This window comes from Strongylocentrotus purpuratus, unplaced genomic scaffold (genome assembly GCF_000002235.5).
Source record: "Strongylocentrotus purpuratus isolate Spur 01 unplaced genomic scaffold, Spur_5.0 spur5_scaffold_20, whole genome shotgun sequence".
Taxonomy (NCBI): Eukaryota; Metazoa; Echinodermata; class Echinoidea; order Camarodonta; family Strongylocentrotidae; genus Strongylocentrotus; species Strongylocentrotus purpuratus.
This window is the reverse complement of record NW_022145606.1, coordinates 16,858,984-16,872,106: the sequence shown is the minus strand read 5'-3', so window position 1 is coordinate 16,872,106 and position 13,123 is coordinate 16,858,984. Positions and strand designations below refer to the sequence as shown.

Genomic DNA, 13,123 nt, shown 5'->3' with positions numbered 1-13,123 from the left:
CCCTCCTTACATAAGGAGGATACAAATATCGCTGCCACTGCCAGGGGATACATTCGCATTGCGCGGCAATGGAGATTCAATATTTCTAGTTTTTATTTTGTCACTATTATTTTCAATGTTATTATTATTATTATCATTATTACTATTATCATCATTATTATTATTTATTATTTTCTGACTCTTTCAGTATTACTTCCTGAATTTCCTATCTTGCTGATTATAAAAGATCAGTTTTTTGTTGTAGCAAATTCTGGCTACTCTTCTTTCTTCCTAATTGTGGAATGTGTACGATCTGTTGAGGAAATTTTAAAACTAACAGAGAGTCTATATATGAATACAAAATACGAAATTTTGATGGCAAAGCATCCATTCTGGTTTGTTATGCCTGTATTCCTAACACTTTCTTTGAAGCTAATTTTAATTAAATTTTTTTTTTTCCTATTTGCACCAAGACTGAATTAATTTTATTAACAAATTTCCATATCGAGGTTCAGTGACACAAATATTCCATATTTTGCAAAAAATGAGTATTTGATATAGAAATTTTCAGAAAAATGTGGGTGTTTTCCAGGAAACACAAAGACTTAACTCCACCAACACCCCATTGAAGTCAATGGCTAGTGAAACATAGACTTAACTCCTTAAGGCCCAAGTGCTCAGTGACACATGAACCACCTTTTCTCAAAATGGCCAAAATGGAGTTACGTCTTTGTGTCACTGACCTTAATATTTCATTTTGACCATATTTTGTTGTCAAGTATGAACGTCCTCGGGTGATATTTCTTCTCTCATTTAGTCCCAACAGTATAACACTGTAAATACCAATCTTAATTTTTCCTTTAAATCTCTCCTTCACAACTTAATGTTCGATTTGTCCTTGTCCAATTCCAATAACCCCTAACCTCTGATCATTTGAAAAGATTGAAATCTATGTATTTAATTAAATCCTATATTATTTTTAGCCTCATCTGCACAAGTTCATACATGATTTGTCCATATGCCATTAACCTTTGACCTTTGACCTTTGACCCATTAACCTTTGACCCTTTGACCCATGACCTTATCAGTGGAGAGGGTGGTAATAAGAAGGATCTGATTGACACAGCCAAGGAGATTGTGAAGGTGGCAGCACTGGTGACCCGGCTGACACGAGAGATAGCCAATCAGTGCACAGATATCCGTATGAGAGTGGTAGGTATAGGGTGTCCCAAAAGATGGACACCTCTATATGTGTGTGTACAGGGTGTCCAAAAACATGGATAACCTGTCATGTAGCTAGCTTGCTCTCTCCCTCCATTGATAATGAATTATTTTATACTTCCATATGAAATATTGTTATTGCCATTATAAGAAGATTGTTGTTGAAGTAATATAAGCACATCTCCCATACATTTTTGACTGTGTGTTCAAATGAGCATTGTTAGTTAATCTGTTGACTGGTGCATTCTATCAATTCTATAGGCTTTATACGTGGGGGGTGTTTCACAAAGATCCTAAGTTTAACTTATCTCTAAGTTGGACTTAACAATTATGGAAAGCCATTAGCATCTTTGAAAATATTTTGTACAAGTTATTTTAAAAAGGCATAAAATGTTGATTCAAATCGTTCATATTTTCTATTATCAAGGAGATATCATGTTCTTGATGAAGAATTTATGAAAAGTCTAAAATACTTGGACTTTTGCTTTTGAATATATTTCATTTTAAGGCTACAAATGGCTCTCCATAATTTTCAAGTCCAACTTGGAGTTGAGTTCGAAGCAAAGTATACTTGTATATTTTGCATGAAAACTAATGAAAAATCCATTATGCAATAATATTGCTGTCAATGCTATGTTAAACATGCATATCATGTGATATAAATATCACTTGTATGCCTTAACGCAAAGAATTATGCCTAACTTGGCCGTATAACAAAGCATATGAAGATACAGCACTAAGACTGGGAAACGATTGGCTCATGTTAGCCAGCCCCATCAAAAGCTCAGACACATATGCCCAATTCACAAAGGAGGTTTACATTTAACCCATCGTTTAAACCGTCATTTACATAATCCATGGTTTAAAAATTAGCGCAAAATAACCGTACCTTGCCTTGCGCGCCTTTAATATTGGACCTCTTGACTTTGTTGCGCTTATTTTGCGCTAATTTTAAACCATGGGTATGTAAATGAAGGTTTAAACCATGGGTTAAATCTAAACCTCCTGTGTGAATTTGGGCCATTTACTTATTGTAAACCTAATATTGGGCATGATATGGTTTTGTTATAACCTAACCTCTAGCCCAAGTTATCTCAGACTATTTATTGGGATTGTTAAATCACATCATACCGGGGAGAGGGCAAGCTAGCTATGATTGATTATGTATATGAAAGCAATGCTATTTGTAATCCAACCTGCTGGACAGGAGCATAGTGTAATCATTGAAGATTTACTGCAACAGATATCATTAATTGTACTCCTTACCGTTCATCAAAAATGTATGTTTACCGAAATGAACACCTAACTCGAGAGTTAGTGTATTTTTTAAAATTCCATACACATTTCCTTATACCTGAGTAACCAAGGAGTTCCATTCTTCTTATTGCAGTTCTTATCTTTGATTACATTATGCACTGTGTCCAAGAGAATCCAGGTTTATCGAAAGGACTAACCAAATGCTTGTAACAGAAATAATCTAATTTGAAGATGTATAAATTTCCATCTCATATTTAGCGGCGAGAAAACTTCAAAGAAGGAATTAATCGAGATTGCTAAGAAGATCGCTCAAGCATCGCTAGAAGTCGTGAGACTCGCAGGAGAAATAGCAGCTCAGTGTACTGACAAACGCATGAAAAATGTGAGCATGTAACACCCATTCCATTGTGTTCCCATACAGTCACTTTCTTGTCATGTTTTGCATTTTGGATGCCTCTTGTTGTGCATTTATCTATCATCCTTTGTTCTCTTAGTTCTTTGTGTCTGGTATCCAATCCAATCCAAAAGATATTTATTTATAGTGCCTTTTCCTTGCAGTTACAAAGCGCTGCACACATGCTCCACAATGTTTGGGCCACTTAAAAAAAAGTTAGACACTTCTCAGAGATCAGTAATTTGTAAGATTTCTTCTTGAAATTTCCTCATTAATTCTTCAATGAGATTTAATGGCTACAGGTCACTTAATCAAAGGTCTGCTAGCTCATATACCGTGTGAGTAAAAAAAAATTACACTTAAAAGTTTGCTATTTATTTTTAAAATCATATATGAGCAGTAAATTATTATACATCTTATAAAAGAGTGTTTTATCCTGAATCTTTTAGTATCATTTTTGTGTGGTATGTGTTTACGCTTGGATAAACAGGAGGCATTGTTTGCGAGAGTGCAAAAATCGACTTGTGCCAAAGTGATGCCTACAGTGTGTGATATGTTGGGATTAAAGTTAGAGAATGAATTGCATGTAACAAATGAGATGCATTAATTGCTTATGCTTTTTTGCAGAAGCAAAGTCACACACACACACGCACAAATGTTTTGTTGATATTTTATATTTGATATGTGTGGCATGTTATTTTGTTAGGGATGTTATTTGGATCTGCAATGACCGAATTAATACCCAAATCCTAATGGGTTTTTTCATCCAAGCGTGAACACATACCCCACAAAAATGAAACCAAATGATTTGGGATAAAATGCTCTTTCTTAAGATGTGTAATAAGTTACTGTTTTTTTAGGAGTAAACTTTTTGTTGACTCACACAGTATAGGCACACCAGAAAAAGTTCCCCCTTCAACCCTCAACTGTGGTCTTAAAGGCCTTTGTTCTACTGAACCATTTTTCCACTGTGGTTCTATAGACCTTTGATCTTTTCAACCCTGGGTCCTGTTTCATAAAACTTGATATCAATAACAAGTTACAAGCTACTGTTATAAGCTACTGAAACCATGGCATCTGATTGGCTGAGAGCAAATTCGTCATAGAAATTTAGCATTTGTTATAGATAACAAGTTTTATGAAACAGGCCCCTGGTCAATTTTAAAGATATTCTTCAGTCATCACTCCTTGTTTTGTCTATTGTTTTGTTATGTATACTCTATTTTATGTTCCTTTCTAATCGATTTCATTCCTCCTCATTTTTCTGTTGGAACTTTTTCTTTTTTCTTACAAATAAACTGTAAATTCAGCCTTTTTATGGATATCACTTTTATTTCTTATTGAATTTATTCAAAATTGTTCACAATGAGAATAAGCTTTCCTTTTCATATTTTGTGCACAAACAGTTATTGTTTGACCCACTGCACAATTTGAATTAAAAAAAATTAATAAAAAATGTCAGCAAAATGCCTCAATTAAAGTGGACATATGAGAGCCCAGAAAATTCTTTATTTGTTTTGTTGTTTGATAAAAATACCAGATTATATGACTATTATTAAGTTTATATATTTTTGGTAAAATCCTGTTTTAACATGACTGATTTGTTTCAGTTTTCAATACACTTTCATTATAAAAATATTGATTTGAAGGGACTTTACAGATAGAAACTAAAACTCTGTTCATGTATCGTGTTATTTGTCTCTCTTGTGATGTCAATGCTTAAGCATTTTGTTGGCCAAAATTGCATGTTGAAATTGCAGTAGTGCACCTGTTTTTATCTGTTCGTGAATGAACATGCATGAAGTCTTGCACACATTGAAGAGCAAACTGAGGAATGAATTATTGCACAATTGTTAATACCGTATTTGTTTTTAATGAATGGCCGTACACTAATAGTATTACAGTATGCTTGTTGTTTTGCTCTTAAACTGAAGGAAAAAATAAGTAAAAAGCACATTGTTTTAATGATTTATGGTTGTAAATAATCAAGATTAATAATTGCAATAAATGAAAGCCCCCCCCCCCCAAAAAAAAAAAAAAAAAAATATATATATATATATAAAAAATTATATATATATGTATATATATATAAATTATAATCAACAACAGAATCATCAACAAAACATAGTAATAATGATATTTATTTTTAGCATGGTGGGGTAGAGAGAATCAAATGAAGATTAAAAGTAATTTGTTTACAGCCTTCCTTAGTTGCACCTGTAATGAGAATAATGTGACGCTTCCCAGATACTTATTCTAATGTAGTTTTACTCATTAAATCTGAAATGAAGATATTACTATTAGTTTAGAATAATTATAAACACTTGTTTGTTTAATATGTTAATTAATGATTCTTAAGAGTATTGTAAGGTCTTTGTTTAGAATAAGATTAAGATTACTTTTTATCCTAGTATAATAGATTTATCTCTTGAGATTCATATGTTAACATCAAAATCTATTTTCTTGAATTCACAAGATTTAACTCTGTCGACAATATTCACTGTGTACACATCATGCTCATTCATTACATTTTGTTATGTCTTTAGAATCAGAGTTAAAATATCTGTTTTCATGATAATTCATTCAACCATAGTTTTTGTGTAATACACGTTAGGTCTTTGTCCATATTTTGTGATTCTGGTCTGTTGTATAACACCCAAGAGGTTAACAATACATGAACATTTGACTACTCATTAAATTTCAGTGTTTAAACAATAAACATGGAAATTTGATAGGAGTATTATCATCAGAAAGGCAAATTTATCAAATATGTTAATATTTAAATGCTAGGTACCTAATGTACATATATATAGCTTTGGGATTATGTACTTTTTGACAGGTCATCTTAAACAAGATAAGTTAACTTCCTTAATTTGATTTAATCATTTTTATCAAATGAGAAAGAGAAGTATGTAAAAGTTAGGGAAAAAATATTAGAAATGTTTAAATAAAGCAATGGTTGTACAAAACATAGCCTGTGTATGGTTAAAACTATTAATGTTAGAATTTGTTAAATGGAAGTATGAGTAACAATTGGATCGTTCAGTCCAATCAGTAATATAGAAATTAAGTATGCTTGTTAAGTTGCTTGATAGATTGAGGATTATTTTAGAATGGATATATCAATAACAAGATCTTTGGATTTCATTTCCAAAATGGATGACATGATGCCATTATTGTAAGATGATTTTGAAATTAGTGTTCTAATTTTTTAATACCAAAGGTTTGTTAATTTTCAGTTCCATCTCGTTCGATTATCCCTTGTCGATTGCAGTGTTGTAATTATGTCTGATCGTCAGCTAACATTTGTTCATTGCATGATCATATTTAGAACATGATGTATAGTTGCATCATAGTGAATGTATCCTGACCTGTTTTAACCTAGATTTGTGTGACAACCTTTTTGTGTGTGTATATATATTCGTGAGTTCGGACTAATTCATCCGTCAGTACTGCTTTGCTGCGACTCCGAACAAAAAAGTAGCCACGAAAAAAATGGAATATGGAACGGACTCATGGAGTAGCCGACACGACCAGAATGTGCTCGCTTACGTGTAAATATTTGATATTCAAATTGGCAATGCACATCGAACAAAAAAGTAGCCACAAACAAAATGGAATATTGAACGGACTGATGGAGTAGCCGACACGACAGAAATGTGCTCGCTTAAGTGTAAATATTTGATATAACATTGAAAGTGGCAACACACGTATGTGCGTAGGCATTGAACCTTTTCTCGAGATGTCTTCATTAATGAAAGGATTCCTTCTATCCAGATCAAAATCGCTTGACTGAGATGCCATTCCAGAGGAGAACTGCATCTTCCAACATTTGGAAGAATGGTGGAAGCCGTCAATCAAAGTGCAACATATTTATATAATTATATTATAATTATCTTTGTTATTGAATGGTCGTAGTTATGACTGTACAGACATGTTAAATAATCCTTATAAATAGATATATGGTATCTATGTAGATGTAATTGGATTTGATTTTATCTGTGAAAAAAGTTTTTAATATGAATATATTCTATGTTACTTGTATTTATTATTCATTAATATCCATTGATTGAAGTTTTGTTATTGGTAATAATTAAAGGAGTAAAAGAACTTTTAAAGGTAATACAAAGTTTTGGGAAAAAGAGTTTATTATTAACAATTTTGTCATTTTAGACTCGATTTCAACTGTGCCAACGATCACTGAATATTGTAGGATTGCATATGCTTCCTATATGTTCATTTGAACCAAATTCATGACCCCATACCAAAACTTTGCATTACCTTTAAGGTTTAATTTTTAGACAGAATTACATGTATCATTAGGGTAGAACACAACCCTACACAAAAAATAATGAGTTGAAGCTTCTTCTATGTCTTCACAATTAACAATACTTATTATCACATTGAACAAATGTTCAGTTTAACAGTTTTTACAAATGGTATTCATTGTACAGTTAAAAGTCAAGTAAGGTGTTGGGTTTTTCAAATATTTGACATAGGCTTGTTGCACTTCAATGCATGCTGCAAGGGAAAAATTTACAAAGGCAGTTATATACATGGCAAAATGTAGTGGCCCGCTCAAGAGCACAATAGCAATAATGGTAAAAATCATAGTTTGATTACATCAAGAGAAATTTGTATTTAGGGCTTGAACCTGGTAAAATACTCTTTGGAATTGATTAGACTTAATGATTTCAAAACTGACATTCAGATTTTTCAAATTGCAAATTTAATACTGCTACATTAGAAACAACTGCATTTTGCATCCTGGATGCATCTTTTGATGCCTGTATAATTTGCCAAACTATTTAAACAATGATCAGATCCCCCACTGAAAGCCAAAAGACATACAGGGTGGTATTTTAGAAAGCAGACTTACTTTAGTCCATGGTTTAATCCATCGACTAAGTATGGAATGCCAAGTGTTCATATGAATATGTTTTTGAATAATTTAATCTATCCCTAAATTAAAACAGAATGTTATAACATAATTAATAAACAACAATATAACTATGATATAATTATGTTATCATGGTAATTTAGGGACATATCAAATAATTCAAAAATATATTTATATGGACACTTGGCATTCCATACTTAGTCGGTGGATTAAACCATGGACTAAAGTTAGTCTGCTTTTGAGAATACCACCCACAAGTTATGACCCTTTGAGCTCTCAGGGGAGGAAACCTTCTTCCATTTGGTTGGCATTCATTTGAGTCTTGTCATTTTTCTTCAGAACCTTCTACAAGTCTGTGAGAGGATCCCCACCATTAGCACTCAACTCAAGATCTTATCCACGGTCAAAGCCGTCATGCTTGGGTCACAAGGTGAGGGGTGAAAGTTCAATGTTACCGTACTTCTATAGTGTGACGTCATAAAAAATCTGTATTCTGAATTTCTCAATTTTTTCTTCATTTTCCATAAGAGCATCAAAAATAATGTCCAGAGCAATATAACACTGAATTCCTATCAAATAGGAAATCTATTTATTCAGATGGTCATATCTCAGGCAATACTTAACATATTCAATTGGTTTTCCACATTTTGACTTTTGTAATTTTGATGCTCTTTCGGAAAATGAAGAAAAAATTGAGAAATTCCAAAATTAGAATTTTATGATGTCACAGCTTCGGTACTCTATTCAAATGTAATCCAAGTTACACGTATAGGTGTTGTGATGTAGTGGATACATAACCAGACTGGGGAACACAAGATACAGGGTTCAAATTGCTCCAACACCACCGATGTCCTTTTGGCGGGACACCAATCTTTATCATCCCATTGTCTCCTGGAACCTGGTGACAGCTGTATTAAGCCTATGGCAACAAATGAATTCAGTAGTCTACGGGTTAAGCAATGTCAAGGCCTTTGAAGTAAATGGGTACCAGTAGGAAGAAGTTTCTTGAATGCTTGATCGCCTTATAAAGGCAGCTAGGCAAGAGCCAGGGTGATATTGCACGATTTAAAAGCAGTAATACAACATGGTAACAAAATCTATGCAGCTCAGGAATAGATATGTTCTCCATTGTTACCAGTTTGTTGGCAGTGATGTGATTGTGTGCTATTGTTTTGTTCATACACACACATTCAAGTGGAGGTGTAGTATAATTGTTTACTGTACTCTCAATCTGATGATTGAGAGTTCGAATTCGGATCGGATATTAACGTTCTTTGATAAGTTCAAGTTCAATTTCAACTTTGATTTATCTTTCTTTCATAACACACATTACAAATATGACATGAATATAACAAGTTAACAGAATATGGCTTTACAATAGAAAGATGAGGTGACCTTGGTTAAAAGCTAGGCTTGTGGAATTAAGGTCCCTCATGAGTAGCTTATGAGTATGTCCTAAATGAACAAACTTGTCAGATAAGAATAATGCATACATTAACCGCATTTGCGGGCGATAAGACATCATTATCATCCCAATTTTCCATTTTTGTGATTTTACAGAGTCTGAGGAGGATATGGAAGCTACTGAGATGCTCGTCGGCAACGCCCAAAACCTGATGAAGGCCGTCAAGGAAACGGTGAGAGCCGCCAAGGCTGCCTCCATTAAGATAAGGACGGATGCTGGCTACAAGATGAGATGGGTCCGCCAGAGACCCTGGTATCAGTAGATAGATCCTTCTATCAAGAAGCCACTGCCCAGGGACCGGTTTCACAAAGCCTTTTTTCAATGACAAATGACAAATATCAGTGACAAAACTGCTGATAACCAATCAGAAGCAAGGATTTCAGTAGCTTATAACAACAACTGTCATTTGTCACTGATGACTAGTTTTGTGAAACCTCCCCCTGGAATGCCCTGTCAAGATGCTATATATGCTGATCAGGGGGTGTTTCAATGATCCTAAGTTGAACTCAACTCTAAGTTGGACTTAACATCAATGGAGAGCCATTTGTAGCCTTAAAATAAAATATATTCAAAAGCGAAAATACAAGTATTTTTTAATTTTTATAAATTCCACATCAAGAACATGAAATCTCCTAGATAATAGAAAATATGAACGATTTGAATCAACATTTTACCCCTTTAATAATAACTTTTACTAAATATTTTCATAGATGCTAACAGCTTTCCATAATTGTCAAGTACAACTTAAAGATAAGCTCAACTTGGGATCTTTGTGAAACACCCCCAGGTTCGACCTCCTTGCGTCTACCATAACTGAAGGATATAGGAATGCTAATCAATCTATGTCAGGGATGCCAGGTTAGGCTTTGCCTCATATTAGACCCAGTTAATTTCTCTGTTTCATGCCTTTTAGGCTTCATCCTCATGTAGGGAGCTCCATCATGTTGATGTCTCCTTTAAAGTTGTAGTAAAACCATTAATATCTCAGATTTATTCACTGTTTGATTTTCAACGTTCACTGACTATTCATCTGAAAAATAAATCTGATAGCAAAAAGTTATGGTGTACATGGTTGTAACAGTGTTCATAAAAGCAGATTTGTCTCCAGGCTGTAGACGTATGTGGTTTGTCTGAGCATATAAACATGATAAACCTTGATTAGTAAAGGTACACAAGCAGTGTCATCGATATGGACGTGTTTTATTTGATTTGTTATATTTTGATGCGCCTAAAGTTTTTCTCACACTAAACCATGCAATGTATTAGCTCTGAAAATAATACATGTAATCGGACAGCGACATGCCTGATCAACAAGTACCATTGTGACGCCAAAATGTGGAATTATCAATTTAGAATACTGACTTGTCTCAAGGTAAATGCTGTCCACAGTTATGTTAGTCAGGCTGTATTACATGGTCCTCGTAATGTTCTGTCATTGCATTTTAAAATCACTGAGAGCTACCACCACAGAGTAGTCATACTCATTCGAGTGTTGGCACTGTATATACTGAACATGGTGCTTATGCCTTTTGTTTGACATAGTTATAATACCTTTAAATATTAAATGATGAAAAACAATATTTTTTAGGTTTCACTGTAAATTTCCCTGTGTTCTGTAGGAAAAAAATGCATGAAAAGGACATACGGTAGAGATGTCACAAACAGATACTGTTTAACAAGTCACTGTTTCACAATTTTTTGTAATCACAAACAGTTGGCAGTATTTGATATTGTAATGAATATCTATGTATTTGCCTGAGAGCGCATCTGATATAAATTTTGGATTGTGGCACTAGTTTTAATTATTTTGTTTAATGTCATCATTTGATTTGCTCATGGGTCATGACTATGCATTTCTTATACATGTATGTTTCTTGTTTTTTAAAGATTTCTTATTTGCAGCAATTAATGGTCGATTTTAGGAGAACTTGTTTATTTCTGAGAAACTGCAAGGAAATGTACTTTTTGCCCACTCTTTGTAACTCTTGATATGGGCAGAATTATACAAAGACAGTTTTTTATGGATCTGTTGGGAACAAAAGCTATTGGCATATTCATGTATATCAGTGACATTAACTTTTATATATTTGTATTAACATGTATGTCAGTTTGCTAGTGAAAATAAGTGCACTCTTATGTTTGTATGTTTTTGTATATATTTGCTGTTTTGTTTATGTTGTTGTTGCTGATTTTTTTTTTTTTTTTTTTTTTTTTTTTTGGGGGGGGGGGGTGGTAATTGTCTATTTTATGTATCTATTGCCTAGGTTGATGGCGCAATAAGGTTTATTATTAATCAGAATCAAGTTTCAAAAGGGTGTCAGAGTCTTCCTTGTATAGAAGTAGAATTTTGTTCCTCTTATTAAAGAGGAATTCTTAATATATTGTGTATGTTTTGAAAGTTGCGTGTTATTTTATCTCTTGCTCTGTTGCATAATTGCAAAAGTTGGGAAGAATTTGGTGTTGTATAAAATCTTACTTTTCATTTCATATGAATCAGGAGTTTTAGTATGATTCTTTTAGATAAATAACTACATAGCTGTCTAGCTCATTCAGAAATGTAGCCATTTTTATAAAATAGTAACTTCAACTCATTTGATTATGTTTATCAAGAAAAACCTTTAAACGTATTTCAAGAAAACATGTGCCATTTTGACGGCAACACTTGTTGGAGGTAATGCTTTTGTCATGGCATAAGCTGCAATGTTTCAGATTATCTGTTACTTTGAGATTATAAACCATTTTGTTTCTTACATTAGTAGTTTTTGTATGACTAACTTGCCAAGTCTTTATAATACATCATTTTCTTTTATATCTCTACTAGGTAAGTGCTCAGAATATCTATTTTCTTATTAGTAACGGTGTGGCAACTTGGGTCAAAGAAATATTTCTATGATGTATACACTGCTTTTCTATATATTAATTGCAACAAATTTTGGGGAATTATCATGGATAGTTTTCATATTTGGTAGTTTTCTCTCTAAAGATTATTTTCTGTGTCGTGGTAATATTGTAATTAAGAATGCATGTATATGTGCAAATTATTTAATGATAGATTATAGTATGGAGTACCTATTTATTTAGCTTCATAAAGTGATTTTTTTTATTTCATAGAATTGATGATATCCATTTACTCTCTTGCACATGCTTATACTCAGTTTAAGATTTTCTTTCTTTTTGAAAATCCATTCAACAATAAAGCAGCAAACTCGTTTGATAGCATGAATACGTAGACGATTAGAGAGGTTAGCATGTTCAGAACTTGATATACATATTTATGCTATATGTTTTCTATCATGTTTCAATATGCATTTTGATAAACTAATATTTTGACAATATAGAACCGTCTTTAATAATCTGTGAAACCTGATCCGACTGCCAATCGCTTATTTACAGATCAAAAACATTAATATGTTGCAAAAGTTGTGTGAGTATGTAGAAAGAAGCAATAAATAATGAGGTACTTGACATATACATTGTGTGAACTATTTAGAGAACAAAGTATGTATCAAAAGTAGGAATATAATATGCACATTTTTTCTTCTTTTTGCCTTTGTGAATGTTTTTATTTTCTTGTTTTGAACAACCATCTGGGCTCAACTAGTATGTGTATGCCATTCATATTAAATGACAGTTTAATGATAATTCATATCATAAACAGTCAATAAACAGCCAAGTCCTTTTCGATCTCATGTCTCTGTTTATTGTTTCTAGTTGTTGCTCTGTGGGACACTGTGTAATTAAAAGGATGAAAAGTAAAGCATGTTTAATGTTTTATAGGGTTCTAGGACACCTACCCCCTGGACATCCCCCCCCCCCCCCAGGTAACCACCCCCAGTCAACAACCCCGTAGGACAACTACCCCCTGGACAACTATACCTTGGACAACTATCCTTCAGACAACTACCCC

At 33.2% G+C, this 13,123-nt stretch overlaps 1 protein-coding gene across 6 annotated transcripts in view; it reads left to right on the top strand.

Annotated features, from left to right (window-relative positions):
- Nucleotides 1–9,698, top strand: part of LOC590672 (vinculin) — a 67,004-nt gene extending 57,306 nt beyond the window's left edge. For 5 of the 6 annotated variants that reach the window (XM_030992886.1, XM_030992887.1, XM_030992888.1 and 2 more), the window contains 3 exons: nt 2,716–2,839; nt 8,091–8,181; nt 9,312–9,698. In XM_030992886.1, the coding sequence (XP_030848746.1) occupies nt 2,716–2,839; nt 8,091–8,181; nt 9,312–9,478 (382 nt within the window). In that variant the 3' untranslated portion in view covers nt 9,479–9,698. Of the gene's footprint in view, nt 1–1,067; nt 1,192–2,715; nt 2,840–8,090; nt 8,182–9,311 lie in introns of all 6 variants that reach the window. The other variant, XM_030992885.1, reaches the window with a different exon arrangement.
- Nucleotides 9,699–13,123: the final 3,425 nt, after the last annotated feature.